Here is a 26367-nt window from a genome sequence, read left to right as displayed (position 1 = left end):
TCAAGGGCTCGTGGTTTTTGAGATCATCTGACGCTACTCGTCCGGAAGCGATTGGTTCAGTAGTCCAACTTCATCCATCCACCATGCTGACGTCTTTGGGGCCGACCCACCAATTTTCATCTGGCATCACCGCCACCCTCGGCTCTCGGAACTCGCCATGGCAGACGAAAACGTCCGGTTCTTCGGAAACTCCATCTCGTCCGAATACTGGCGAGCATACGATGTGGACAAGCAGTTTAAACTTGCGTCCGCCGGGGAGCATGCCTGCAGCGAGGCAGACGTTGATCGCGCGCGCACCTGGGCTTCGACCAAGACGCCGGCTGTCGCAGGAAGTGTGCCTGACGCGTCGAGCCCGTACAAGCCCATCGGCGACCCTTATGAGATTCGCGTACTCGAGATCAAGCCGGGAATGAATGGCGACAAGCTGCAAGGTAGCCTGCACCACTGTTCGCTCGAGCTAAAAGGCAGATTCGCGGTTTCCATGGACCAGGAAAACCTCGGCACTCCCGTCTCGTATACAGCACTCAGCTACACCTGGGGCCCGCCTGTGTTTGAGGGCGCAATCCTCTGCGACGGCCACAGAAAGGCCATTACCACGTCCCTCGAAGCAGCACTGCGAGCTTTTCGGAGAAAAGATAAACCAGTCGTCATGTGGATTGACCAGATCTGCATCAACCAAGAAGACCACAGGGAGAAGGAGCAGCAGATTCCCCTGATGACCAGGATCTATCAAAACGCCACGAACACTGCCATCTGGCTCGGGGAGTTGACCAGTGACTCTGCTTCGGCCATAATGCTTCTGGAAGACGTCAGAAAGCTCTTGCAGTTCACAGAGAGAGACGTCGACCCCAAGGAGTTCGAGCGGCTCTGTCTTCCGAGTCCTGACGCAGAGGTCTGGAAGGCTCTGTGGGACCTTTTTTCAAGGCCTTGGTTCACGCGGCTCTGGATCATCCAGGAGGTGATTCTCTCCAAAGATGCTTGGGTTGTGTGCGGCAGTGATATTACCACATGGGACGTGCTGTCTTGGGCCTGCTTGCACCTCTCGACCTGCGGGATATCCCGATGGTTGACCCAGAAGTTTGGCTCCAACGACGCGCGGGTGGCCGAGAGCAGGGATGTTTGCCAATCGGCGTGGCATCTCGGCACTCTAAAAATGAGCTTCGAAAGTGTCAGTATCATGCTTTTCGACCTCTTGGTTGAATCGCGAGAGGCCCAGTGCTACGACTCTCGGGACAAGGTATACGGCCTTCTAGGAGTGTGTCAAGATTCTGACCGGTCTGCGGTGAAGGCAAGCTACGCCGACACCTTCTCCGACGTTGAGCTCTATCGCAAACTGACCGCTCATCATTTGTCCGGTGATCCGACGGGATGGAGGCTAGCAGTGGTGTTCACATCCATTGACCATGAGTCCCCAGACCTGCCTTCTTGGGTGCCGGATTGGAGAAAGACCCGCCGGACAGCGTCGCTGGGATACCCGACTACTACGAGGGCCGTTTACAAAGCCAGCGGGCGATTCAAGACGGCCATAGGCAAGACTGATGTGGTCGTGGACAGCCAGAGACCTGGCGAATTGCGCGTGCGAGGTATCTCGGTCGACACCGTGGTCAGGATGAGTGACCCGTTTGCCGACTGCCACCTGACTTATACGAACCCGGCCGTTAACAACAAGGCGCTGTTGGGGCTGTTCGGTTTTGTCCGCCAACTTCAAGACTACCCTGGGCAGGACACCGTCTTCTCGGCTTTCTGGAACGCTCTTGTGGCCGGTAAAGACGAATCAGGCATGGCCAAGGCGCCGTCCTCGTTTGAAGAGATCATCAGCCTTCTCCTGGACGCCACGACGGGCCTGTCGCCGTCACTTCCCGGTCAGACGTATTCAGTACGACAGCGACGGCCTGTGGGGAAGGGGAGACTCGAGCTGGGGAACCTAGCATCACGCACCCCGGGTAAGACATTTCAGGAGGTTGAGACGGCGATGGCTCGGGCTGTGACGAACCGCCGTCTGGGTATCACAAGCAGGGGGTATCTAGGATTGTTCCCAGAGAACGGAAAGACGGGGGACGAGGTGCTTGTTCTTGACGGGTGCCACGTGCCATTCCTCATGAGAACTGCCGGCACTAATAGACGAAGGCTTGTCGGGGAATGCTACCTGCATGGAATCATGCAGGGAGAGGGTGTCGAAAACGTTGATAGACTGGAGGAGGTGGTTGTTATCTGATTATCAGGGCCCATCGTCGGCTATCGGGCAAATAGTTATTGAAGCGACAGGCTCACCATGGGGGTTTCGGATTGCGGATGCAGCTGGGGTCGGGGCCGAATTAGAGGAGAGCATAAGGGCCAAGCCCATGATTTTGGTGCTGGTCTTAGCAGCCAAGGGATCCGCGCAGACCACCGGTTTGTCACCAGGTAGCTGCGATGAAGCAGCAGTTTGTCGTACGCGGTGAGTGAGGCGTGCTGACCCATCATGAATGGTCTGGATATTAGCCGTCGAAGAGGGTAAATCACGTGTCGCCGTAAGCGCTCACGCTGGCAAACGAGTGTGTAAGCAACATCTTCCATCAAAGTGTACGTGTACGTTGTCCATCGTAGTTGCTTGTGTCTAAACCCCCGGAACCCAGCCGGCGTGGGGACCGCAACGGGGTCAATGTGTCAGAGGGTTCGACTAGAAAACGATTGGAGCGCGAAAGCAGACAAGAGCGGGCTACAACCGGGTGTCTTGAGCATCGAAAGTGTCCCTGGGATGGCCAGACAAGTACGCTTCGCCCTGTGCTGAGTCGAGGCCAAAATAAGGAGGATGAATCATAGGGCGATGGCAAGTGCCGAGCCTGTGTAAGCCCGAACGAGGTAGTTGCATTGTCTCTGTGGTTCGCAAAGTTGCTCCTCGGGGAGGGGATGGGGGGGGCGTGACTTTAACTTGGCGTCTTAACGGTGTTGGTACTGCTAACAAGACAAGAGCGATTGGCGGTTGTCGGTCTCGGGCTGTGAGGAGAACAGCTGGGTACAACTGATTCGTCTTGTCAGGAATTGCCTACCAAGCAACAACGTCGCGGTGCCCCGTTGGCCCCGAAACTGAAATTGGAGTAGGATGTAAAGCCAATGTTCAAATGGACAGTTGTACGATGTAGTAGCCCCCGTTACCGGTTTGTGCCTCCCCGATTTGCCCGATTTGCCCGATCCCTCTTTCCCCTCGACACGTTCCTTCCTTATGAACCCCGGCACCGTAAAGCGGCAGCCACAAGCGGACACTACAATCTACCTGTACAGGTACAGTGCAGGTGCGGGCCCCGGAACAAAGTGCCCACTTACGGACTATGCCTTCCCTCTTCGGGCTAGACGTGACGTAGATCTTTCTTAGAGTAATCAAATATCTGCCCGAGGCATCAACAATGCTGGGGATCCACTTTATCTCCCCCCCCTTCTGTCTTGGCGCCCCGCCTGACCGACAACGAATCCTCTCGCTTTCTCCAACGAACACCCAAAGAGTACGGATACTCTCGACAGTATCACTACTAAGAGTTTACCAAGAACATGCCTAGAAACTGTAGCAGGAAGCCAATGCGAGTCGATTCTTTTCTACCTGTACCGGAATCATGACTGGGTCGGCTATGTTCTTTGCCGCAGAGGCCGCCCGCTGCTCCTCCCTTTTCCTTCATGTTTCCCTTCCTCTTTCCCTTCCACCTCCCCGGGCAACAACTGGATAGTCAGTCATGTCTTGTCCACCCCCAATTTTCCCCAAATCCTCCCCCTCACCCCCCCTTCACCCCTTCTTGCCCACCCTTGTCATCCCGGGGTTTCCCCTCACGGCCCACGGCCGAGTGGCCCACGGCGTCTCTCGGCGGTTGGCCCCGTAATTTCCCTCCTCCTCCCTCTCAATCCCCGGGCGTCTGTCTTTTCTGTCTTTGTTCCTCTGCTCCCCTGGGGTCAGACCAACTATTACTCAGAGTATGTACGCACATGGCTCCATCATCCCATGCCATCCCGGGCTTGGAACGACACACCACACACTGACATCTCCACGGCTTGCACTCCCCTGGACCGACACTAAAATACCAATGCCCTTCCTTGGCTTCCCTCACCCGGATATGACGTCGCCGGCCCCAGACTCGCCGGCTTCCTTGCCCTCTCATACGTGCGCTTAACACGAGACGACAACCACCGCAGGTAATTTGCAGCCTTTCAAGGCTGATATGGCTTCATCGCCGTCTGCCGATACATGTAGCCTTGCTTTTCGCGCGTCGGGCCACGCCTAAATGCCCTCCTTCGAAGACGCCGCAACGTATGCTTTCCACTCCGCTGTCCTACCTAGTTCTTGGAACAAACCAAGCGTCGGTGGAGTCGCCTTGTGTATTTTCTTCCTTCCAAGGCTCGCCTCGGTGCTAGTTGTCAGTTTCCCGTGTGTTGCGTTCGGCTACGCTGACGGTTGCATCGTTGTATATAATCGTTGGCCTCCCCCTTCACCCTGTCCGGGTTCCTTTCTCATGTCGTCGATCCGGCCTCGGTTCATCTGCTTCTGCCAGCATCTTCGTCTTCGCCCGTCATGTATCGCATCTACAACATCTACGGTATGCACCCTGGTCTTGGCTCACTCGCCGCCACTCCTCTGCCCCCCCTTGCCCCCCGGTGTCTGTGTGCTGATCAGTCTCGTCCAGCGCTCGCCGCCATTGGCACCATTGGCGGTATGCTTTTCGGCTTCGACATCAGTTCCATGAGTGCCTGGATTGGTGCCGACTCCTACAAGGAATACTTCGGCTTCCCGAGCTCCACTTTGCAGGGAGGTATCACGGCCTCAATGTCCGGTGGCTCTCTCGTCGGCGCTCTGGTCGCAGGTTTCATTGCCGACTGGTGGGGCCGCCGTGGCGCCCTCAAGCTCGCCTCCGTCATCTGGATCATCGGTGCCGTACTCCAGTGCTCTTCCCAGAACGTCGGCCACCTCATCGCCGGCCGAGTCGTTAGTGGTCTCGCCATCGGCATCACCAGTTCGCAGTGCTGTGTCTACCTCGCCGAGCTAGCCCCTTCCCGAATCCGCGGCCGCATCGTCGGCATCCAGCAATGGTCCATCGAATGGGGCATCCTGATCATGTACCTCATCTCGTACGCCTGTGTCGTCACCATCGACAGCCCCAAGGCTTTCCGCATCGCCTGGGGCGTCCAGGGCATTCCCGGTCTCATCCTTGGCGTTGCCCTCTTCTTCTTCCCCGAGTCTCCCCGTTGGCTGGCCCAGAAGGACCGCTGGGAGGAGTGCCATGAGGTCCTCGCCCATTTGCATGCCGGCGGTGATCGCGATGCGCCCGTTGTACTCGCCGAGCTCGACGAGGTCAAGGACGCCGCCCGCATTGCCTCCGAGTCCAAAAACATTGGTGTCCTGGGTCTCTTTGGTCCTCGCGTTTGGAAGCGCACCCTGGCTGGATGCAGTGTCCAGGTCTGGCAGCAGCTTCTCGGAGGAAACGTCATGTTGTACTACCTCATCTATATCTTCAACATGGCTGGCATGGTGAGTCGCTACCTATGATGCATAATGGCCCCTCCCCCCTCAATCAACAACACGCACAGCTGACACCAATTCCACAGACTGGCAATACTGCCCTGACCTCGTCCATCATCCAATACGTCATCTTCCTGGTTACGACCGGCGCTATTCTGCCCATCATCGACCGCCTCGGTCGTCGTCCTCTCCTCATCGGCGGTGCCATCATCTGCTGCATCATCCACTTCACCACCGGTGCCGTTATGAAGGTCCACGGCAACCCCGTCGACGAAGTGGACGGCGATGAGAACCTGAAATGGGCCATCTCTGGTGCCCCAGCCCAGGGTGTTATTGCCCTTTGTTACATCTTTGTTGGTGTCTACGGGTGAGTTACCACTGTCCCCCCCTTCGGACCATTACCGTTCTACTGGATCCCACCACTAACATGCTGCAGCCTCACCTGGGCCCCTATCGGCTGGATCTACGCCTCAGAAGTGTTCCCCCTCAAGTACCGCGCCACCGGTGTTGGTTTCGCCGCCGCCTGCAACTGGGCTTTCAACCTCGCCCTTGCCTTCTTCGTCCCGCCCGCCTTCACAAACATCCAGTGGAAGACGTACATGATCTTCGGCACCTTCTGCGCCGCCATGACGGTGCACATCTTCTTCACCTATCCCGAGACCTCCGGCAAGACTCTCGAGGAGATTGACGCCCTGTTCGACTCCAACGTCCCAGCCTGGCGCACCAGGAGCGCCGGTGTGCGCTTTGAGGACCGTGTTGCCGCTGCCGAGAGCAAGAAGAATGGTTTCAACGCCACTCATGTCGACCAGGTGGAAGTTTAAATGTTTGGAGATGATGTGGCCGCGAGCAATGGATTGTTATCCCGACGTAGCGATACCCACTCTCCCTCCTCTCCTTACTGCCAATTAATATGAATAATGTCGCAAGTAACCCCATCTACTTGTATCTCTGCGATACATCACCACGGAGGTTTAATCCGATTGACCATGCACTGCCGGATACGTGTTACTAGAGATGAACGGCCCACTCCATGTGCGCCTTGGTTCCAAACACCGCTATCGGCGTTGACTGCAGTCGTCGAGCGTCTTACATCGTACGTGCTAGCGGGAGAATCATGTGACGCCGCCAGCGAATAATGACGTCGCTCGTCGTTGACGTCATAGGAAACACAGCCAGCCACTGTACCCATGTACCATCATCACGACGTCCTTTTAAACAAAAACCACCGACCGATACCAGCATTGCCTCGGCAGCTAGGAACCAACACATTATATATCAAATCACTTCCAATCCTCGTCGCTAATCCCTTCAAACTACCAAACCCGTTCATAATGGCCTCCCAAAACACAAACAACCAGCAACAGCAACCCGGCCTCGTCGCCGGTCACGCCGAGTACGTCAAGGGCGTCGCCGAGGTGAGATTTCCATCCATTCCCGAGCCGCCGACACAAGCCGTCCCCGAGTGGGTTTTGTGGCCTGTAACTGACAAAACACCCCCCCTCCACGCAAGGCCGCCATCGGTAACGTCACGGGCTCCCACGCCTGGACGTCGTCCGGCGAGCAGGACAAGGCGCACGCGGCCTCGGCACTCAAGGCCGCGAGCCAGCAGCGCGACCCCTCGACGCAAGGGTACGGCAAGGTCGAGGAGGTCGCGGGCAAGGCGTTCGGGTGCGACGGGATGAAGCAGGAGGGTGCTGCCAGCAAGCAGGAGTGAATGAATGCCTCTGGGACGGGGACTGGCGTGTGAGATATTTGTAGGATTAGATAACGAGTCCTGACGATTGGTCAGAATAATGCTCCCTTCACCTATATGTTCTGCATGTCCATGCTGTTATGGGTGATGAAAATGTGATGAATGTCGTCTTGGGCTGTATTTTTCCCGGGGGGGAGGGGGGGTCAAAAGTCTTAGCCCATCATTTCTCCAAAGAACAGCTGAGAAGTTGACTACAATTTGAATGCGCTTTCATAGATAGGTATCTTAGCAGATACAGCCGTTACACAACTGGATTCTACACGTTCATTTGAACAAGGTCAACGTTCCCTAGCTCTTGATATTCTGAGAGAAAAGTGATTCCTTAAATTCAACCCGATATCTGGTGTATATAAAATCTCAATCGCTGTACTATGGAGCCGCGCCAATCTTCCATTGTTGCAAAAAATCAGAAAACCACGTCCTTTGGGCTTGCGATAAACAACACTCTCGTTCTGAAACCCGGCATCTAATGCGTCACCCCATGAACTTTTGAGACTCTTTTCCCCCTTTAGTTGGGATCCTTCCTCCTGGTGCGAATCTCCCTATCCAGCTCATCCTTCATGTCCTCGCGTCTCTTGATCTCGGCATCGAGACGGTCCTTCAACGCGTATCTATTCTGGATCTCCGCGTCGAGCCTTTCCTTTTCGGCAGAGCTGCAGTCCCTATCCGCGGAGCTGATTCTGACTTTGGTCGTATCCTTGCTGGCTTCGGGGAGCTGCAAGCCGGGGTAGAAGTTGGCCTTGTCCCGCGCCTCGATTTCAGGCACTTTGTCGACGGCCTCGACAACCAGGTCGGAGGTATTGCTCTTGAGTGGGGTCGCCACGACGCTGGAGACGAGGGTGGCGACGAGGAGGCTCTTGAAAGAAACCATTGTGAACGGGGGAGTTGAGAGAAACTCTTGAGAAGTCTTAGAGATGGATATAGGTGGTGTGGGAGTCGTTATAGCGGGTGTGGTGAGACGATCTTGTTTGTCCTGCTGCCTGCTGTTGAGAGGATGAGAGGATATTTGTTCAGAAGCGAGTTCGCCGTCCCCTTTTAATAATCTGTAGAGCTCAAGTTCAGAACCATCCTCTCGACAAATCAACCTACAAAAAGCCCTCCACCCCATTTAGCCTTTTGCACTACGAAAGTACGTTCGCCGCCATCATGCACTGCCAGAGAATCTGGCCGACAGACTTCGGCTTAGGCTGACCGCTGCCAAGGGGTGGGCAATGATAGCATCACGATCTCGGTCGCTTGTTGTCGGCCGACAAAACGAATTTCTCCGCCGCTTGCGAGTTGCGAAAACGACCACGAAAGTTTACGGTCCACTACGCCATTGGGGGGGAGGGGGAGCACTCGTAACTTCTTTGGGCCACCGCCGCCTGCCGGCCGGTAGGACGCTCGGTGTGTGTGTGTGTGTGTCCATCCGCTCAGGCATTTTGACGTTCATAAAATGCCCGTCTGCCAGTAGCAAGTTCGGATGAAGCCCGCCCTGGGAAGTCCCTTCCTCTCAGCTCCGCCACGAATGCATCAATGCCCGCGAGAAGGTTAAGCTTTCATTCTTCCTTTTTTTTTTTTTTTTGTACTCCGATCTGCACAAGAGGTCGGCGGCTCGTGGTCCAGAAAAGTGTACTATGTACAGCCCCCTCACCTCCCTCCTCTTCCCACGCGAGTGTCACGACTCAGACGGATTGTCGGTCAACGACCGCACATGACTTCCGCCGACAGGACGGGAAACGAAACCTACTTTGGGCTTGGGATATCCAGGGCTAGTATCCAGGGCTGGCATGTCTTGTCGACTGCACGCGCCCCAAAGAGGGGTGGGGAGAGAAGGGGACGTGACGAGAGAGAAAACGAGGCGGGGGTTCTCGGTCCAGATAGAGTGAGTGTCCCAACGCTTTTCTAATCATCTCAGAAGCACAACAGCGGGAGTATTACGAGGCAGATCGATTCCGAAAAAGCGCCGCTCTAGTCTTCACATGGTCTCCATGCCCGACCCGCATAGCCCCAGAAGCTTAAAGGTGATCGTCCGGGCCTAGAGAGGTCGATGCGGCGTGGTTGCGCGGACATTTTACCCGACGACGCCGTGAGGATAACCTTTTTTCCCCGGGACATAAGAGCGATACCGAGTCATCTTACCGGCAGATCCGACAGAACGGCACGTAGCAGAGTGCGGGAAGTGCGGGAAGTGCGGGAAGCCGTCGATCATCGAGTGCGGTCCGCCTGGAGGCCCAAAGGGCGATCTCCCACCACCGGTTGCCTGTCAACCGCCGCAAGAAACAAACGCATGGCGTCGGTGTCTGACTCGCCTCGCAGAGCAACATACGATAGCTCTACTACCCAAGGTTCCATCAATACCATGCTTCTTTTCTGGTCAGGGTTGGGAGACACGCCGCACATTCCACTCTTGGGTCTTGGCCGAGTTGCGAGAAAGAGGCCCTGGCCGGATACCATCGATGCCGATTTCACGACCGCGAGAAAGATCGCTCCAACCCTGCCACCCACTTTTAAGTACCATGTGGTTGCCCGTCAAGGAGGGTTTACTGAACAGGTAGATGTCAAATCCGAACTTTTATCTCAGGGTTCTGCCAAACTAGCAGTTTATGCTTCACAATCAACAAGCAGAGCAGAGTTCCAGCTTCCACACCACAAGTACCTGTACGATGTACGCGTCCCACTGTCAGTAGGATAAGCTTGGCCAATGCCCGCTCTGGGTTCTGCCCCGAATCTATTAAGCGTTAACCCCCCCCCCCCCGACCCGTGTTCGAGTCCGTAGTATCCTTGCCATGCCCTTTGGCAACCCCACCACTTAGACCTGGGCCGACTTAAGCTTTCCGATTTCTTGGTCAGGGTCAGGGGGGCCATCCTTGTACGGATCACCACTCATGAGTCCGTGAGAGAGCGCCGAACGAACCCGCAACTACTACGTATTTCTACGTGATTCTGGTCCAGAAACAGGACCTAGATGTGTCTCGACTTTGGCTGTTATCCCTCGCAAGCCTTTCATTTGCATTTCCAAGCCTCAACAAGCGTCCGCAAGCTTTCCCGCCAAGCCTCCTCAAGTCTCCGGGGCCCATATATTCGCTCTGCAGCATTAAATGGCGTACAAGCATAGTGTGGCTACAGGCAAAAAGTCTACCTCCATCCATGTCAGGTAGAACGTGGCGGTGCAGCGACACTTGCCACCGCAGCAGTACATCTACACAGTATCAATACCTACTACTCACATTCTCAGAATTCGCTGCAGCCAGTGAGTGTTTTGACAAGGGGGGAACTAGTCATCTCGGCCTTGAGCAAAACCAGGCCTGGAGGCAAACTTGCTGCCTACCATACTACAAATACTCGTCAATAAAGTTTCTCATCAGGGCGCGCAAGTAGGCCGCCTACAGAGGGGGATCTCCCACGGCGTCGATTTAATGGTAACGCGGCTCTTACTATTGCTGGCGTCGAGGCCAGCCTATGCCTCAAAGTTGTACTTCTTACGTGCCCGGCCCTCAATGAAAGAAGGCCACAACAGATACAGATACTGCGCGATAGCGTACGGAAACTTGGGCAACAAAACGTTTCCTGTGACGCCGCCGTCGACCGAACTGATGCACCTCTCAGCAACGTATCCAACCTTCAATCCATGCTTGTTTGGGTCGTCCTCCCTAACGGGGCCGGAGTCCACCGCGGATGCCCGGAAGTTCCCTTCGATGGTGGCGGGCAGGACGTGGGTGAATGCAATCTTGGGGTGCTCAATGGCCAAAGCCTGGAATAACAACAAGGAGGAGGCTTTGGTCGCCGCGTAAAGGGCTCTGGTGGGCGCCGGGATGACCGCTGCCACCGAGGAAACGAGCAGGATCGACGGTGACTTGGACGTCCTCGTCAACATGGGGATCTGCAATCTTGTCAGTGATACGGAAACCGCCGCAGTAAACGTGAGGCAGTCGTTACGAATGTCAGAGCAGAGGTCAGCGGTCCATTGAAGTTGCCCGAGACAGCACGTCCGGCGATGTCGACAGCCGTTTGGATCCCCGCAGCATCTGCATCCTCCTCAGCGGACTTGATCCCAGTGAGAGCCATGATGGGCTGCAGGGCCGATACGCCGGCGCAGATATGCAGGGTGTCCAGGCCCTGCCACTCCTTGTCGAGTCGGGACCTCAGGCCGACCAGGTCGTCGACCTTGCTGAAATCCGCAACGTGCCATATACACTTCTCCCCACACTCCTTGGCCAAGTTGGCAATTTCGTCGGCACGTCGAGCGACGACGCAGACGAGCGCCCCACGGGCTGCATATCGTTTCGCGACAGCCCGGCCGACGCCGCTGGAGGCGCCGAGGATGAGGACGCGCTCGTGTTCGCGCGTGATGCGTTTGTCTCTTCTGCGTGCCTGCGCTCCCAGTTTCCGTTGGACGACGAGAACAGCCAGGGCCGCTAGTACCAAGCGAGCGACATTGTATCCCATCTTTGGTGCTCCTTTCGGGTTCGCCGTGGGTGGTGTTCAAGACTTTCTCTCAGTTGAGGGATCGTGAGTTCAGGTTTGCAACTAATGGAAGTAGGAGGTAATTAGATAATGCCCCCCCTCCCTACCTAGGCAGGCTAGATAGCTGTAGAGTCACGTGCATCCAGCGCTAACTAGTGACTCAGCACCCAGCAGGCTGCTGCACAGCGCTCCAACCTCATCCGTATTCGTATACCTACCACCTAACGTACCTAGGTAGGTAGGTATTAATCTGATCTAGGTACGAATAAAGGTTGTGCTGAGCTGAACAGACAATGTGATTTAGGCTACAAATCATTCAGACTCAACACCTTCCTGATCTGGACTGCTGCCTGAGAGCCACCCAGCCTTTTTAAAACCAGTTGATCGCTTTCTTACTTCATCCTTCTCACGCACTTCACCTCACCTCTTGATGTTTTTTTCAACCTCCACGAAACATCTCTCCGGCTTGGCACGGGCTGTTAGTGTCATGCTAAGGAGGGGCCCCAGTTCCCGCGGTTTGCCGCCGCGCGCTGGGGCAGATTAGCTATACGCTAATCAAACCCTTAACAACGCACATTTTCCCCTCGATTCGAGCCGACGATTATTCAACCTAACGAGCCGCCGCCGACTTGACATCGCCTTCCGCAGGCTAGATGAAGTCTTCCTGGTAGGGCAGGAAGCAGAGGTTCCATCTAGCCTCCCGAAGGAGCCGGGCGAACTTCATTCCCGGCGCAAGCGGCACTTCCGGGCCCAAATTGAACACCACCGATCGACTTTTCGACTTCGCTCCCTCAACACCTTTTCCCCTCAAACGATCGAAGACCCCCTCGAAAAGACAAACAGACACTAGGGTTGCTGTGTATAGCCACGGTAATACACGGCTGTGCTTGTTACAGAGCCTAACAGCAAACCCTACAACCTATCCTCACGAGGTTTCGCCCCTTGTGGTTTCCCTCGTGGCGGTATAACCTATCACGATATGCTTCGGACGGCTACTGGGACGTTGTGTAAACCAGCAGCCTGCGGGCTCTGGGTCGAAGGAGAGGAAATACCGGCGGAATCGCGGTTTAGGGACGACCAGAGCACTGTCTCGGGCAAGCCAGCGGCACCCAGAGACAGCTCGAACACATAGTTGCCTCTAGGCACGACTTGGAGGACGATTTGGACTGTATCTAGTGGTAGTTATAGGCCTACGGCTCTCCACGCCACATACCCTTCGGGAGGTCTGCCGCAAGGGCGGTTGCGCTCTTGCCGCCATGGCGTAAAATACAACAACAACAACAACAACAACCTCTTGATGTTTCCTCTGTTCCACACACTACAGCTGTCCAACGACCAACGCAATGTTCCCTCTCCTCCGACTTCCAGTCACAATCATACAAGATGTTGTCGAGCTTCTCTGCCCTCATTGTCACCCGAGCGCTCCAACCCGGCCAGAGGAGTCCTGGGGCCGCTTTTGCAATAACGCATGTTCCGTCGGCTCACTTGACCTCGAGAGGCGCACTGCGTTGGCGCATCTCTGCAAGACTAACAAGTTGCTCAACGCCATTGCGACGCCACTCTTGTACCATTTCCCGCGGTACAACAGACATAATCTCTTTCCTTTTATACGAACAATGTTCCAAGGCCGACTGGAGCTTGCCCAATATGTCAAGTGTTTTCACATTGGGGAGGAAGTGTTCTACATTGAAGACTTTTCCGCTGAGGAAACCCAACTCTGCCGGGATTTTGGAGTCCAGATTGGCTTGCCCATCACACAAACAGAGCCCGATTCGACTACCCTATTCTCGAGTCTCATCCTGAGCAAGTGCACCGGTGTCGAAGAGCTCTGCATGCTCTCCCCTTACGGCGATCGCGACGACGTGCTCTTCCCTGACATCGATACACTCCCGAACGTAAAGAGTGTGCTTATCTCGCATCACGACACGGAGTTCGGCTTCAATTTGCAAGATCTGAACAACGTGTTCTCTGCAACGCCGAACGTGACGTCTCTGAGCGTTTTCGCCATGGACGGCGCCGGGCTCGCTCTGAACCTAGCGAACCTCCGACGGCTCAGGGTCATGCAAAGTAGGTTGGAAGCAGAAGACTTTGCGTTGTTAATGGGGCAGTGTCCCGGACTGGAATGGATGAGCTACCAACTAGGTGACGTGATGGTCTCGTACGAGGAGCCGGCCTCGCCTCGCGAAATGCAGGACTCCATCGTCAACCACACGCCTCGGCTGAGATACCTCGAACTTAGCATGCTGGATAGATCCGAATATCTCCAACACGACGATTATGACGAGACTCAAATGCTCCAGACCTTGAAAGAACTGGGGCAGCTGGAAGTGCTCAAGCTTGACTTGGAGTATCTCATCGCCTCGCTGGACGACATCCTACGACCCACTGCGCTGGTAGAATTGCTCCCGACTTCGATTCGCGAGGTTGAGATCACGACCATAGAAAGGAAGGATCGGGAAGGGCTTTTGGAGGCGCTAGGAGAGGTGGCGAGAAGCTGCAAAACTGATTTCCCACGACTGGAATCAGTCAAATGCGGCGCAAGTACGCTGGATGAGGATCAGAGACAGAAGGCAATGGATCACTTTGCGCCATCAGGGGTCAGGTTCTCAATGTTACCTCCCGGACCATGGGATTGATTGACCGACATGGTTGTGTTTTTCAGCTTTACGGGGCGTCGGCAGATCCCCCCCCCCCCCCCCCCCCCCCAAACACATCTTGACTTTGATAGACGTTTTCAACCTTCGAGGACTCTGATGTAACAAACTTAATGCCTGTAAAATGTCTCCCAAAAGATTTTGATGTCAAAACAGTTGATGTCTAGAACTCTCTACACTTCAACCCCCTCAGAAACTCTTTTCTGGCGCATCACCTTCGGCTTTCCCACTACCATACTTCTTCACGTCGTTCTTGCTGGCGTCCTTGTCCGCAACGAAAGCCTCCACCTCCTTACTATCCATGTGTTTGGCAACGTTGTCGGCTTGCCACTTCTTGAACGAGAATCCGACGCCCCTAGCAATCGTTAATTTCCCTTAATAACATGTTCGGTTGCCGATTTCAACTCACTCGTGGCTGTAGTCTTTGTCGTTGGCCTGATCCTTGTGATACTTGACCTGGATGAAATCGCTATCTACGGTCCCTGGGTCCAGGCTGAGACTGACGAGCGCGTTGATCGTCGCGGTCTTGGGAATCAGCTTGAATGTCCAGCTCTGCTCGTTCTTGAACTGGATGAGGTCGCGGTCGTTCTTGACAATCTGGTAGCCCTCGTTCACGCTGGCGTTAAAGAGCTTTGGCAGCGCGAACCATTGGCCAGCCATCTTGTACCGGTCATTGGCGTAGACGAACTGGTCGTCGTACACGCAGTCGGCCGTGTACCGCTTTACTCTCTCAACGGTAGGCTTCATCGAATACAGGGCGATGATATCGTCAATGAGTTTCTGACGGGCCGGTGAGAGGGGCAAGGATTTCGACGGATCGGGGTGGTAGTCCTCCGATGCGGATGTCTGGCGGACTTCGAATTCCTCGCCTGGTGTGGCGGAGGTTTTGCCAGGGAAGTTCACGTGAGATGGTTCCGCAGACATCTTCAGGGAAATGTGGAAAGGCAGCGGATAAGGACTTTGGGTGAGAACTTTACGCAAGAGGAGTTCGTTGGGCTTTCTCAAAGGCGCTCACAATGTCAATGATGTTCTCACAAATCTGCATTGCTGTATTCGAGGTATTTAACTAGTTCTTAAAATCAAGGGTACTGGCGTGGAGGAAACTCGCCCTAAAGCAGCCGTTTGTCTCCAGTCATGACGCCGTCGACTTCGAGACAAAGATGAACAAAGCGCGGCACATCCCATCTATTTCGCAATGAGGATCGAAATGATTCATTGACTCGATCATTTGCGTATGTCGATGTTCCTTCCGATTAGGCAACTCTGACGTCAATCCATCATACTGAAGACGAATTTCTCTACACAATTGGTGGCTTGGGCTCTCGGAGAGTTTCATACCAATCATCTCAAGAACACCCATTTTCACGTGTTACAAAGACTTTCACGCATCTGGACGTTCCGAACCCGGGGCTTCATTCAATCTTCTCTCATATCGTCATTATGATTCTCGTCATCCATCCGGCCCATGAGAATCTTGAACTGGCCTTGACAACTCTAGTGAGCAACCAGTTCTTCCACACTTGAAGCTACAGCCAAACTCTTCGGTACCATCGTGAAAGAGGCCTCGGGAGTACGCTGGAAGTCCCTCAATGCCCGGAAGCCTCCCCTGACGCTGTCCGCCTCAAACCCCCTGGCACGCAGGACGCTTGTTGCGACCCGGGAGCTGTCGCCGTCGTAGCACAGAACGACAATCGGTTTTTGTCGGTACGCTTCTAGGATCTTTCCCGTCTCGGTCTTCGGATCGAGGGTGGCCTCCAGTTTGAGCCACACCTTTTCCAGAATCTTGGCATCTGAAAAGGGCTTCCAGTCACTCGATTCCACAACGGGGATGTTTTCGGACCCGGGGATGTGGTGTGTCTGGAAATCTTCCGGTTTCCGCAGGTCAATTATGGCCATATTCGGAAGACGGGGAATAAGGGAGGCACTGCTAGTGTCGATGTATCTTGGTGTGCTGGGCAACTGGGCATCCTCGGTACGGACGATGCTTGTTTGCGGGATCTGCAGGAATATCTCTGCCGGGTTCTTCTCCCACGCTTCATCGTAACGATGGAGGTCAACCTTTTGGAGGTTCTGTGAAAATGTCAGTATCACCCATGGTGGAGATGAGAAGAGCATGCCTACCTCGTTATGAATGGCAGGGAAGTGCTCCGGTCCCAACTTCGCAAAATACTCGTCGATGTATTGGTACGGCAAGTCGCAGCAGATGAAGACACAGTGTACCTCGCCAGCTTCGTCAGCAAGCTCCTTCAGACTTCCGGCCTCGAGGCGCTTGTCCAGGAACTGGTAAAGGCCTTGGAGGTTGAATCCAGACGACGGGCCGGCGATGAGTCCCTGTCTACAGAGTTCCAACGAGAGTGCATAAGACTCGTGAGACCCGACGTGTTCAACGTGGTCGACGGCAGATCTCCAAGGGAACTCGACCGGTTGGAGCAGTGCATACGAGCGCGGTCCAGGAACGCGGTCGCCAGGTGCGGTGCAGACGCCCAGTCTGTAAACCGAGGGCTTGGCGCTCTTGAAGTAAGTTCCTAGGCCAGTGAGGGTTCCTGTTATCCGTGTTAGATGGACTTCGTGGAATCGTGATAGAAGATCGATGGACACAAACTTACCAGAAGTGCCCATGCCGGCGCAAATGAGCGTGATCTGGGGCAGTTGCTTGAAGATCTGAGGCCCGGTCCACCTCACATGTGACTTCCAGTTCTGCGAGGGGCGTTTCGTCAACCCCGCCCAGCTTGGAGGGTAAATTGCGGATCACTTACATCGTCATTCTCGTATTGGTTCGGGTTGATGGCAGTGCCTTTGTCGCTGCCTATGTTTTTCGCGGCGTAGATGCCGCCTCTCTGATCCAGCGGTTCAGGTTGAGACGGTCCGCCAAACAAGGTACTGAGGGGTTGACAGCGGATTAGTCTACTAAGCACGACAGCAGTTGGAAAAAAGCAACGTTTCAAGATGTCTTACATGTCCAAACCGAAGAATTGCATCAACTTCAACTTGGCCTGACTCGTCTTGTTGCTGAGGTAGGCACGGACATCCGGTACGTCATGGTAGACCCGAGATGCCAAGGACATGGAGATGACGGTTGATCCAGAGCTGTATTCGACAACCGTCTTGGTCTTTCCGGGAACGACACCGTTCTGAAGCAGGTTGAGAGCCGGCATTGCCTTGACGTTGTTGGCGGGGTGCATCGACATCATCTTGGCGTAGACCCTCACGCCATGTTTGCGATAAGGGTTGAGACAGTCTGGTATCTCGACGAGGGGCAGTGGGGGAGCGGTATCAGGATCGAAGTAGTCTTTGACGGAGTTTGGTCCGGTGTAGACGTTGAGATGGTTCGGTTCGGCCATGATTGCAATGGTAACACTCTAAGTAGGTTTGGAGAGTTTGCTGAACACAATGAAAGTGTAGTCTATCCCGAACCCTAGGATAAGTATATGCTGTCCAACGGATGGAACTTTGCCATTATATACCTGAGAGCAAGCACTAGACGAGACAAGCTTTGAGATGCCGCTTCAAAGAGCTCGCGAAGCAACTCATTCCATGATTCGACGGCATGTGGGCTTCAGAATCAAGCACATCCGTAGTGGTGATGTACACCGTTGATATCCGCAGCCATGGGTCATCCTTTTTGAATACGACTCTGCTGTAACACCCGCAAACCATCTCTTTGGACGAGAAATGCGTGCTTTTGGACCAATCAGCGGTTTCTTGTAGAACCTCTGCTTTGCTCTCTCCCACTTTCCTACCAAAGCCTCATTGAGTGATTGGTGTGATGTCCCAGGCTAATGCGAAGTCCATGCAGACATGGTGAAGAGTTGCAGTAGACACTCTCTGATCGGCACGAGTCATCAAGGTCACCCGCGGTGCAAGATGACGACCCTTTGATTAATACCCTGCGAGACATACTTCGTCGTGTCAAGGGGGAAGGGGGTTACAGATGGCCGCCGATCACTCTTCGGACAGTGTACAAAACCCGCAGGTATCAATCAATCATAGTTAGAAACTCGGCTCAAAGATGCCGTGTTAAACGAGGGGAAACCAGTGGAATCCGGACTACATATAAGAAGAGCTCGATTGCGAAGTTTTGGGGAGTTGGTTTGAGCTCGTTTCCACGCTTGAGCATGTTTCGCGGGAGCAATTCAGCCAATCCACAAGGGTTCTCGCTCTCATCCCTATCCCTGTCAGGATGGATCCAGCTCATCAGGAGTCCAGACAAGGGTGCGAACCCACCGTTCCTCGCGATGATGGTGACATCGGAGCAAGAACACACACATTTGGCCTTCGGCAGTTCTGACCCAGTCGTCAGGGCCTTGAGAGCTCAGAAAAGAGCCCATGCGACTTAAGACCCTTAGTTGCTGACGTCGCCATGAACCCTGATGGGTGACATTCGGTCTCCGAGCGAGCTTCCTTCTTGCTTGCCCCCTTTTCTCGCTTCTTTTGAGCTAGAGAGTGGACAGGCTGAGATCATTCCCTCCTTCGATCACTTGGATGACTGACAACCTTTGTACTTTTTCGAAATGACCGCAAAGGATGATTCAGTGAGTGGGATACTCACCCAGTCGTCTCCAAATGTATCGACGCCGAGTCAAAGTCATCAGAGTATGGGATCAGAGGCGGTCAACAGCTCCGAGGATGAGAAATCCAAGTACGGTTTCAACGAGCAGACCAATTATGTCCGCCCCCGAACCATCGTCACGGTAAGCTCTGGACTACTGGGTTCAGAAGAACAACCGTCATTGACTGAACGAAACGCCAGATATTTCTGGCTTGCGCAAGCGTGGACCTTGTTGCTCTTATGGACCAGACCACACTGGCAGCTAGCTTGAACATCATTGGGAACGCCCTCAACGCCAGCAACCAAACGGCTTGGATTGCCAGTGGATATTTCATGTAAGCTTGGGGAAGAGAAGAAGATTTCTCACGACGCTAGCCTAACAATACACGAACAGAACATCCACGGTGGGCCAGCTTCTCTATGGACGGCTATCGGACATTTGGTCCCGTAAAGTAATTCTTCTCATTGGTTTGGTGGTCTTCTTCACCGGATCTCTGGCCTCTTCAGTCGCAAACTCGGGTACCCAATTGATCATCTTCCGAGCCTGGACGGGTATCGGAGGGGGCGGGCTCATGACCGTCGCACAGATGATTGTGAGTGATGTGGTGCCGCTCAGGGAAAGGGGCAAGTACCAGGGCATATTGGTAAGTACTCTACCCGTCCGCCTCTCAAGAAGGGCTTCTGGGTCGCCTGCAGTCCAAATTTCTTGCCAATGTTCCTGATTAACAGTCTTTTTAGGGTGCAGTTGTCGCCATAGCAAATGGCATCGGACCTGTTGTTGGTGGTGCGCTGGCCTCGCAGTCTCAGGACTCGTGGAGATGGATTTTCCGCCTGAACATGCCACTTACGCTTCTTTGCACGCTCTGCGTCATCTTTTTTATGCCGCTCAGGAAGGTCGAAGGGAACTGGAGAGTGTAAGTACGGCCATGATCAAGCTCGCCAGATCCCAGCGTCATGCATGCGAGTGGCAGCTGACATTCATGTACGCGCACAGCAAGCTGAAGGCCGTTGATTTCGTCGGAAGTTTCCTTGCCCTGGCGGGAACTACTGTGCTCATGCTGGGATTGACTTGGGGCGGCGCAGATCACCCTTGGAACTCGGCTCACGTCATTGCCACCCTCGTTGTTGGGTTCTTTGTGTGTGCAGGCTTCGTCTTATGGCAGTGGAAAGGCGCCAGGTTTCCGCTGGTTCCATGTAAGTCACATCAGTATACACCTCCCGCGATCAGATCACATACTGACAGGGTTGCTGTTAGTACACATTTTCAAGTCCAAGATTGTGAATGGTGCCTGCATCACCATGGCAATCAACGGATGGAACTTCGTCGTTCAAGTCTACTACATCCCCGCCTTCTACCAACTCGCCTATGGGTACTCGGCAACCAAGGCCGGCGCAATGCTGCTTCCCATAACCCTTACCCAAACCTTGTTCAGCACGTTATCTGGACTGGTGGTGCATAAGATCGGGCGCTACCGAGAGTGCATCTTGTTGGGCTGGGTAATGTGGGCTGTTGGCGTCGGTCTGTTGTCGACTCTCGACGAGAGCTCCGGCGTGGGCAAACAGGTGGGTTACTCATTGCTCGTGGGTGCTGGGGTTGGAAACACACTTCAACCGTAAGTATCATTCATTCTTATTTGCTGGCGCGATTCCTCGGGTGTTGACATCTTCGCCAGGGCTTTGATAGCGATTCAAGCCGGGGTGAGCCGAAGAGACATGGCCGTGGTCACGTCTTTCCGCAAGTAAGGGAACTCCCAGCCGCCTCTCTCTCTCTCAATGACTTTAGCTTTCTACTTACCACCCACATAGCTTCATACGGAACTTTGGAAGCACTATTGGTCTCGCGATTTCCGGTACGCTTATGTAGGTTGCATGCTGTTTCTGAGGTTGCTGTTTTTTATCGCAAAACAGAACTGACCGTAGACCAACAGCAACAACATTCTTGCGGGCAGTATAGCAACTCTTGGGTTGGACGACGAAGACTCGAGGAAGCTGCTTGCGAACCCTCAGCATGTTCTCTCCACGCTCTCGCCGACGGAGTCAGATAGGCTGCGCGCCGCGATCCTGCCAGGATACAGGAGAGCATTCCGAATCATCTTCCTCGTCATGTCGGGACTTGCCGCAGTGGCCTTTTTTGTGGCATTCTTAATGATGCCCCAAGTAGAGCTGAGCAGACCTGACGATGCGAAGTTGAAGGAGGATGCTCAGGAAAAGAAGGACGAGGCCAGCCATGAATCTTCATGAACGGTACTTTCGGTCCGGATAGCATGACTGTATGTAAAGCAGAATGTAAATTCCAAGGTAATGGCCTGATTTGTTGAGTCTGCTGAACATGTTTTGGATAAGACGGTGCGCTGAACAATTTCAACCGGCTTGGTTCAGTTAACAGAAACGGTAAGATGCCGATGGGCACACGTTTCAAGATCATCACGAGTGAAAAGCCATGATTCCAAATAGTAGTTTTTTTGGGTAAATAAAACGCTTTGATTTTGTGGTATAATCAATTACCAATCATACGATCCATCATTAATTCGTACACTCGTTCCTTACAGGCCAAGAGCCTTGACGATGGCCTTGCCGACGCCGTGGGCAGAAGCAGGGTTCTGGCCGGTGATGACGACGCCGTCGGTAACGACCTTCTCACCCCAAGGGGCATCGGCGAGCACGTACTTGCCACCGTTCTGCTTGAGGCGCTCCTCGAGCAAAAAGTTCATCTCGGCGGTGTAGCCGGACTGGTCCTCCTCGGTGTTAGAGAAGCCGGTGACGGTCTTGCCCTTGACGAGGTACTCGCCGTCGGCAGTCTTTGCGTTGACGATGGCGGCGGGGCCGTGGCAGACGGAGGCGACGGGCTTGTTCTGGGCGACGAAGTCGGCGATGAGCTTGTGCGAGTCGGCGTCGAAGGCGAGGTCGTACATGGGGCCGTGGCCGCCGGGGTAGAAGATGGCGTCGAACTCGGAGGCGCGGCCGACGAACTTGGACAGCGGCTCGGTGTTCTCCCAGATTTCCTTGTGGTTCTCGAGGAAGTTCTTGGAGGAGGGGTCGCTGCTGAACATCTCAACCGAGGCCTGGTCGAGGGGCGCGACGCCGCCCTTGGGGGAGGCGAAGGTCATCTCGACGCCGGCCTCCTTGAGGACATCGTAGGGGTGGGCGAGCTCGGGCTAAGAGGTTCTGAGGTTAGTATGAGCAATGACGGGGGAGCGGTGATGAAACAAAAAAAGGGATTTTATCCTACAAGGTACCAGCCGATGGGCTTGCCAGACTTCTCAGTCTTGTCGACAGAGGTGAGAACGACGAGAACCTTGGGGGCCATTTTTGTGAATTGGTGGGGTGTTTTTCTTTTTTGAAAGATAAAAAAGGTTGAAAGTTGGATGGATGGTAGATCGGTTGGGGGTATCTTGGGTATCGATTCGTGTAGTAGTGTTGATTGTCTTGCTTCAGGAGCCGGCTCTTCAAGTCGTACCGCGGGGGGTCGAGGTCTTTTGTACTCTGCGCTCTCGACGCAACAACCCCATCATAGCTACATAGATGGTTCGGTCATCATGGATTCATGGGACGCCCTGACAGCTACCCCACCATCAGAATCAAGCATCTTTCTTTGCCTGAGTAAGGGGCAGAGCGAAGCGGGGTGCGGAATGGAGTGCGGAAAGCAACAGCAGCATAGCAGCATAGACAGCTTCTCGCAACCAATTGGCCAGCTCTTCTTGACGTCACGCCCATGTTTGTTCTGGCCCAGAAGCCCAGTTAGTAATCTTGACCTGACATGTGGCGGGTCCTCTGTGGTTTGACTCGCTCATCTGCGTTGACGTGGGAGCCCCGCCAAAATTTCTTCAACACCAAGCGCAAACTCCACAGTTCCCCTTCGATTGTCCCCCTTTAGCTGGGTTTTGACAAAGCATACGGACGATTAAACTCTCCGGCTGCTTCCATGCCTTGCCAGAAGCAGCATCTAGAGGGTCCAGGGGTCCGGGGCTTGGTTGCGGGAGGATGACGCTGAGTGGGTGAATCGGCGACAGCGAGTGGGGGTGAACAAGATGGTCTCTCCTGGAAACTCGCCCTATCCTGGGGGATTTTCCAACTTGGGACGAGAGGTACGGGAGACACGCCTTATGCCCGATGGGTCCCATCGTCATAACGCCGATGATCGTGTCCTTTGTTGAGACGAGAGAGAGGGAGAGAGAGAGAGAGAAGAGAGGCTGAGACAGAGTGGGAGAGCCGGCTTTGCTGCCTTTTCCGGCGCAATCTCCCCCAGACCACCGGTCAACTGGGCATGAATCTCACTGGGGTCGCTACAGACAATGCCGGCTTCTCCGGCCGCGGATAGAAGCATCGGGAGTGGATATTCAGCCTACTGGCCTCGGTTCGAACCCACAACCCAAGCTCCAAAGCGCCATGATGCCGCGGTTCGCGTGGGCCGCGCGCCTTGCGTGCCCTGCGTAGTGATATTCGTACATGATGTATCGCGAAGTGTCTCTTCGTGATGACAACTCCCAGGCACTCTTCTTCAACTCTAAACACGAGATGAGAAGACACGAATCATGTTTGCATGCGCTTCAACCCCTGAAAAGGCTTGGATGAAAGCTGTCACGACAGGACAAACACCATCTTGAAATTACTCATCCGCCCCGATCGCGGGTTTGGCTGCTTGGGGGGGAAAAGGCCGACGCCGACAAGCAGAATCCGGTATGTCAAGACTCTCCTTGCCGTCCGGAGAGGACAATTCCATCAGGACTTGGCATTTTGATCTCAAAGCCGAGATGCGCACCTATCGCAGTGTGCGGACGTTGCATATTCCGCGAGGGCATGTACGGGATTTGCTCAAATCTCAATCGCCGAACGAAGAGACCGACCGACATCCCCGTCTCCCGGGGCTTCTGCCTCCAGACAGACACGCTTCAATTCGCGATTCATCAGCCCAGATTATCAATCCAAACGACGCCGCCGCGACGAGGGAGAAGCACATCATGATGTACGCCTCAATGTTCCTGTCCGCCATGTCCTTCCTCACCTCGACAAACAAAAGCTCCGTCCCCTCGCGCGACCAGCCCAGCACTCACGCGAAGATCTTCATCGTGATGCCCTACACCCTCTCGAGGTTGTTCATTGTTTGTATCGTGTCCGGAAACGATAGCACGGCGAACTTCCTCTCACATCGATGTTCTGGAACCTGTCGTCGGCCATATACCTCCTGTATTCGAGCGGCGATAACGCGTCGCGTTTAGCCCGCCGGATGCCCTCAAGCAAGTGGTCGTTCCACCGCCTCAGCGCCGTGTCCTCCATCGACACGTCCACGGCCTTGAAGTCAATGAGGGTGTCCTAGAACTCGACCCATCCGCCAGGGTTTAGGCTGTCGTGGATATCTGTCCGAAGAGCTTCGGCAGATTGAAGATGGGATGTGCACATGTACCGGCCGTAAAGGTCATCGAAATCCTGCTCAACGGCCCACTCGTCCTCGACATCGTCGATCCCGAAGCGGTAGTTGACCGGCACGTACTCGGGCTGTATTGGGCTGAGGTCAAGTGCCCAGAACCTCCGACTCTGGGTTCTTGTCGGCGAACATCGGTAGCGTAGATGCCCATGCCCATGCTGGCTTCGATGTCGAGAACGCGATGCGGCTTGGAAACGGAGGCCCGACCGAGTTCGTTGTCGAAGATGCGGAGAGCGATTTCGTGCTGTAAGCCCAGTCGGCCCCGTTCTTTCTGGGGGGATGTCGGTCGTCGGCGTCTGGCAGACTTGCCTTTGCGGCGCCATACACCTGCTAATTTGGGAAGAAGTGTTCCCGGGCAGGTCGCCTATGTTCCGACTCAACGCCTTCCATGCGCCTGTGGTAAGTCCTGCCAAGCTCCTCCACAAACATGTACACTCTCGACGCCGCCGGGGCCGAGGACGATGCCCTATCGGTGTCGATTTTAAGCGCCGAATTGGCCTCACTAAGTTCAGCATCAATGCTCAAAGCCGCGGGTGTACGTGCAAAGCTTTCAGTTCGTCGAGTGTAGCGGATGTGAAGTTGCCGTTCAATCACAAGTACAAACCCGATTTCACCTTGAATCAAGAAAATGGGTTCCTCTTCGCTGCTTGTTCTGTTAGTCACATTGGCGCGTATGGAAAAACCGCTTGCAAGATTGCTTCCCGTTCTTTGGGGCTACCGAATCGTCACTGACAAGGCCTGATGCTCGACTCTCCCGTCATGAATTTGAACTCCGGGCTCTCTCTCCATTTGAATCGACCAGAACATCCATCTCGCTGCCCTCTTTTCTCTTTGAATCTTCCAGCCCTCCGCCAAGCCTATCCAGCCCCCATATAGTCCATATCACACAAGTCAGGATGGCAAACTCCATCAACGCCGTCATGAACAGGTACGTCGTCGTGTCACCGGTGACGGCGCTGAATCTCTTCTCGCCCGTGCTGACGTAGGCTATTGTGTAGGATATGCGGACGACCATGAACGGAAAACAAGCGGCGAAGCCGATCAGGGAACGGGTTTCGGAACGGGGAACCTGCTTCCACTTCTGCGCCAGGTATACGAAAAGCAGTACCGCCCAGAAGTAGAGCGCCGCGAAGAGGCCCACGCCGGCTTTGGTCAGCGACCCGGGCGCCATTGCGTTTTCCGTCCTTTTGCTTATGAGGGCGTAGTCGGCTATCGAGATGGCCAGCCCGGCCCAGCAGATGAGCTCGGGGATGTGGAAGTGCCACTGCGTCAATACTTGAACGAAGGAGTTTCTGACAAGCCATGTGTTAGCTGAAATACGAGTAGGAGTATTGGCTCTGGCGATGAACTCACACTCTCTTCAGGAAATCGATCAAGACAAAAGTGAGAAGGACGAGCCCCAGGGACTCGCAGACGAAGATGGTGGCCCAGACAGCCCTGGAACCGTTGGTGATGGTGCCCAGCATGCAGCCGGCACCGACTATCCGTATCGTCGAGATGAAGAGGATCCCGAACCAGCCCATCTTCTTTTGGATGCGGAAGAGGACGCCGAAGCAGAGAAACAGGAAGAAGAAGACGATTTGGGCGATGGCCACGCCGTCGCGGTACTGAAATTGGCGTGCCATGTCGTTTAGGAGTTGTATCTACAAAGAGGATGACGAAATTTTACGTGTCAACGTCGTAGGAAACCGAAAGACCTGAGCGGTTAGGGCATCTTGCCGATGAACGAAACCGGTCCTTTAGTATCCTCGATGGCGAGCCCTCCGAACCTTTCGGCAGACGGATATTCTCGCCCGGCGCCGGAGGCCGTTCGAGGATCCACAATTTCCGATAGGCGAGTGCGAGTGCGACTCGCATCAGGCATTCGAGAGCCAAGTCCTCAGCCGTTGTCCAATAGCAACCGCCGGGACGAACCAAGACGGTTCAGGCACCTCAAAGGTGGCCCTTACAGCCCCACCCTTCCTTTGCTCAGCCATGCTACGCTGATAAATCCGGCTGCTGCGGCCAATCTGTAGGCTTAAGGCTTTGCGTGCAGCGGATGCGCCAGGACTGAAGATCGTGTCT

The 26367-nt window shown here is 54.6% G+C and overlaps 12 protein-coding genes across 12 annotated transcripts; 6 read left to right on the top strand and 6 right to left on the bottom strand.

Annotated features, from left to right (window-relative positions):
* Window positions 1-157: 157 nt before the first annotated feature.
* On the top strand, window positions 158-2382 carry CDEST_04245 (Putative heterokaryon incompatibility; the record flags this gene model as incomplete). Its single annotated transcript, XM_062920404.1, has 1 exon — window positions 158-2382. The coding sequence occupies one exon, from the start codon at window positions 158-160 to the stop codon at window positions 2213-2215; it is 2058 nt and encodes a 685-aa protein (XP_062776455.1). The 3' UTR covers window positions 2216-2382.
* Window positions 2383-3877: 1495 nt separating this feature from the next.
* On the top strand, window positions 3878-6408 carry CDEST_04244 (Putative major facilitator, sugar transporter, major facilitator superfamily). Its single transcript, XM_062920403.1, has 4 exons — window positions 3878-4559; window positions 4647-5488; window positions 5566-5846; window positions 5916-6408. The coding sequence occupies exons 1-4, from the start codon at window positions 4535-4537 to the stop codon at window positions 6298-6300; spliced, it is 1533 nt and encodes a 510-aa protein (XP_062776454.1). The 5' UTR covers window positions 3878-4534; the 3' UTR covers window positions 6301-6408.
* A 199-nt stretch (window positions 6409-6607) lies between these two features.
* Window positions 6608-7372, top strand: CDEST_04243 (uncharacterized protein). The gene is made up of 2 exons (XM_062920402.1): window positions 6608-6894; window positions 6990-7372. The coding sequence occupies exons 1-2, from the start codon at window positions 6667-6669 to the stop codon at window positions 7191-7193; spliced, it is 432 nt and encodes a 143-aa protein (XP_062776453.1). The 5' UTR covers window positions 6608-6666; the 3' UTR covers window positions 7194-7372.
* Window positions 7373-7481: 109 nt separating this feature from the next.
* On the bottom strand, window positions 7482-8209 carry CDEST_04242 (uncharacterized protein). The gene has a single exon (XM_062920401.1). It carries the CDS (start codon window positions 8101-8103, stop codon window positions 7741-7743), a length of 363 nt encoding a protein of 120 aa, XP_062776452.1. The 5' UTR covers window positions 8104-8209; the 3' UTR covers window positions 7482-7740.
* A 1760-nt stretch (window positions 8210-9969) lies between these two features.
* Window positions 9970-11747, bottom strand: CDEST_04241 (Putative short-chain dehydrogenase/reductase SDR, NAD(P)-binding domain superfamily). The gene is made up of 3 exons (XM_062920400.1): window positions 11151-11747; window positions 10602-11094; window positions 9970-10546 (listed from the first exon to the last, which is right to left on the bottom strand). The coding sequence occupies exons 1-2, from the start codon at window positions 11658-11660 to the stop codon at window positions 10672-10674; spliced, it is 933 nt and encodes a 310-aa protein (XP_062776451.1). The 5' UTR covers window positions 11661-11747; the 3' UTR covers window positions 9970-10546; window positions 10602-10671.
* A 97-nt stretch (window positions 11748-11844) lies between these two features.
* On the top strand, window positions 11845-14412 carry CDEST_04240 (Putative leucine-rich repeat domain superfamily). Its single transcript, XM_062920399.1, has 2 exons — window positions 11845-14351; window positions 14407-14412. Exon 1 carries the CDS (start codon window positions 13022-13024, stop codon window positions 14312-14314), a length of 1293 nt encoding a protein of 430 aa, XP_062776450.1. The 5' UTR covers window positions 11845-13021; the 3' UTR covers window positions 14315-14351; window positions 14407-14412.
* A 1-nt stretch (window position 14413) lies between these two features.
* On the bottom strand, window positions 14414-15384 carry CDEST_04239 (uncharacterized protein). The gene is made up of 2 exons (XM_062920398.1): window positions 14742-15384; window positions 14414-14687 (listed from the first exon to the last, which is right to left on the bottom strand). The coding sequence occupies exons 1-2, from the start codon at window positions 15254-15256 to the stop codon at window positions 14522-14524; spliced, it is 681 nt and encodes a 226-aa protein (XP_062776449.1). The 5' UTR covers window positions 15257-15384; the 3' UTR covers window positions 14414-14521.
* A 204-nt stretch (window positions 15385-15588) lies between these two features.
* CDEST_04238 (Putative Rhodanese-like domain, tryptophan synthase beta chain-like, PALP domain-containing protein) lies at window positions 15589-17735 on the bottom strand. Its single transcript, XM_062920397.1, has 5 exons — window positions 17288-17735; window positions 17089-17212; window positions 16939-17029; window positions 16454-16875; window positions 15589-16402 (listed from the first exon to the last, which is right to left on the bottom strand). The coding sequence occupies exons 1-5, from the start codon at window positions 17671-17673 to the stop codon at window positions 15827-15829; spliced, it is 1599 nt and encodes a 532-aa protein (XP_062776448.1). The 5' UTR covers window positions 17674-17735; the 3' UTR covers window positions 15589-15826.
* Window positions 17736-18440: 705 nt separating this feature from the next.
* CDEST_04237 (Putative major facilitator superfamily, MFS transporter superfamily) lies at window positions 18441-21326 on the top strand. Its single transcript, XM_062920396.1, has 9 exons — window positions 18441-19023; window positions 19083-19216; window positions 19276-19525; window positions 19620-19795; window positions 19876-20075; window positions 20137-20494; window positions 20555-20620; window positions 20688-20741; window positions 20810-21326. The coding sequence occupies exons 1-9, from the start codon at window positions 18844-18846 to the stop codon at window positions 21120-21122; spliced, it is 1731 nt and encodes a 576-aa protein (XP_062776447.1). The 5' UTR covers window positions 18441-18843; the 3' UTR covers window positions 21123-21326.
* Window positions 21327-21351: 25 nt separating this feature from the next.
* CDEST_04236 (Putative class I glutamine amidotransferase) lies at window positions 21352-22357 on the bottom strand. The gene is made up of 2 exons (XM_062920395.1): window positions 22111-22357; window positions 21352-22036 (listed from the first exon to the last, which is right to left on the bottom strand). The coding sequence occupies exons 1-2, from the start codon at window positions 22186-22188 to the stop codon at window positions 21425-21427; spliced, it is 690 nt and encodes a 229-aa protein (XP_062776446.1). The 5' UTR covers window positions 22189-22357; the 3' UTR covers window positions 21352-21424.
* Window positions 22358-23560: 1203 nt separating this feature from the next.
* Window positions 23561-24195, top strand: CDEST_04235 (uncharacterized protein; the record flags this gene model as incomplete). Its single annotated transcript, XM_062920394.1, has 2 exons — window positions 23561-23947; window positions 24007-24195. 2 exons carry the CDS (start codon window positions 23561-23563, stop codon window positions 24193-24195), a joined length of 576 nt encoding a protein of 191 aa, XP_062776445.1.
* Window positions 24196-25495: 1300 nt separating this feature from the next.
* Window positions 25496-26129, bottom strand: CDEST_04234 (uncharacterized protein). Its single transcript, XM_062920393.1, has one exon. It carries the CDS (start codon window positions 25926-25928, stop codon window positions 25653-25655), a length of 276 nt encoding a protein of 91 aa, XP_062776444.1. The 5' UTR covers window positions 25929-26129; the 3' UTR covers window positions 25496-25652.
* Window positions 26130-26367: the final 238 nt, after the last annotated feature.

The sequence above is a fragment of the Colletotrichum destructivum genome, chromosome 3 (genome assembly GCF_034447905.1).
Source record: "Colletotrichum destructivum chromosome 3, complete sequence".
Classification (NCBI taxonomy): domain Eukaryota; kingdom Fungi; phylum Ascomycota; class Sordariomycetes; order Glomerellales; family Glomerellaceae; genus Colletotrichum; species Colletotrichum destructivum.
This window is presented reverse-complemented; position numbering and strand designations above follow the sequence as displayed.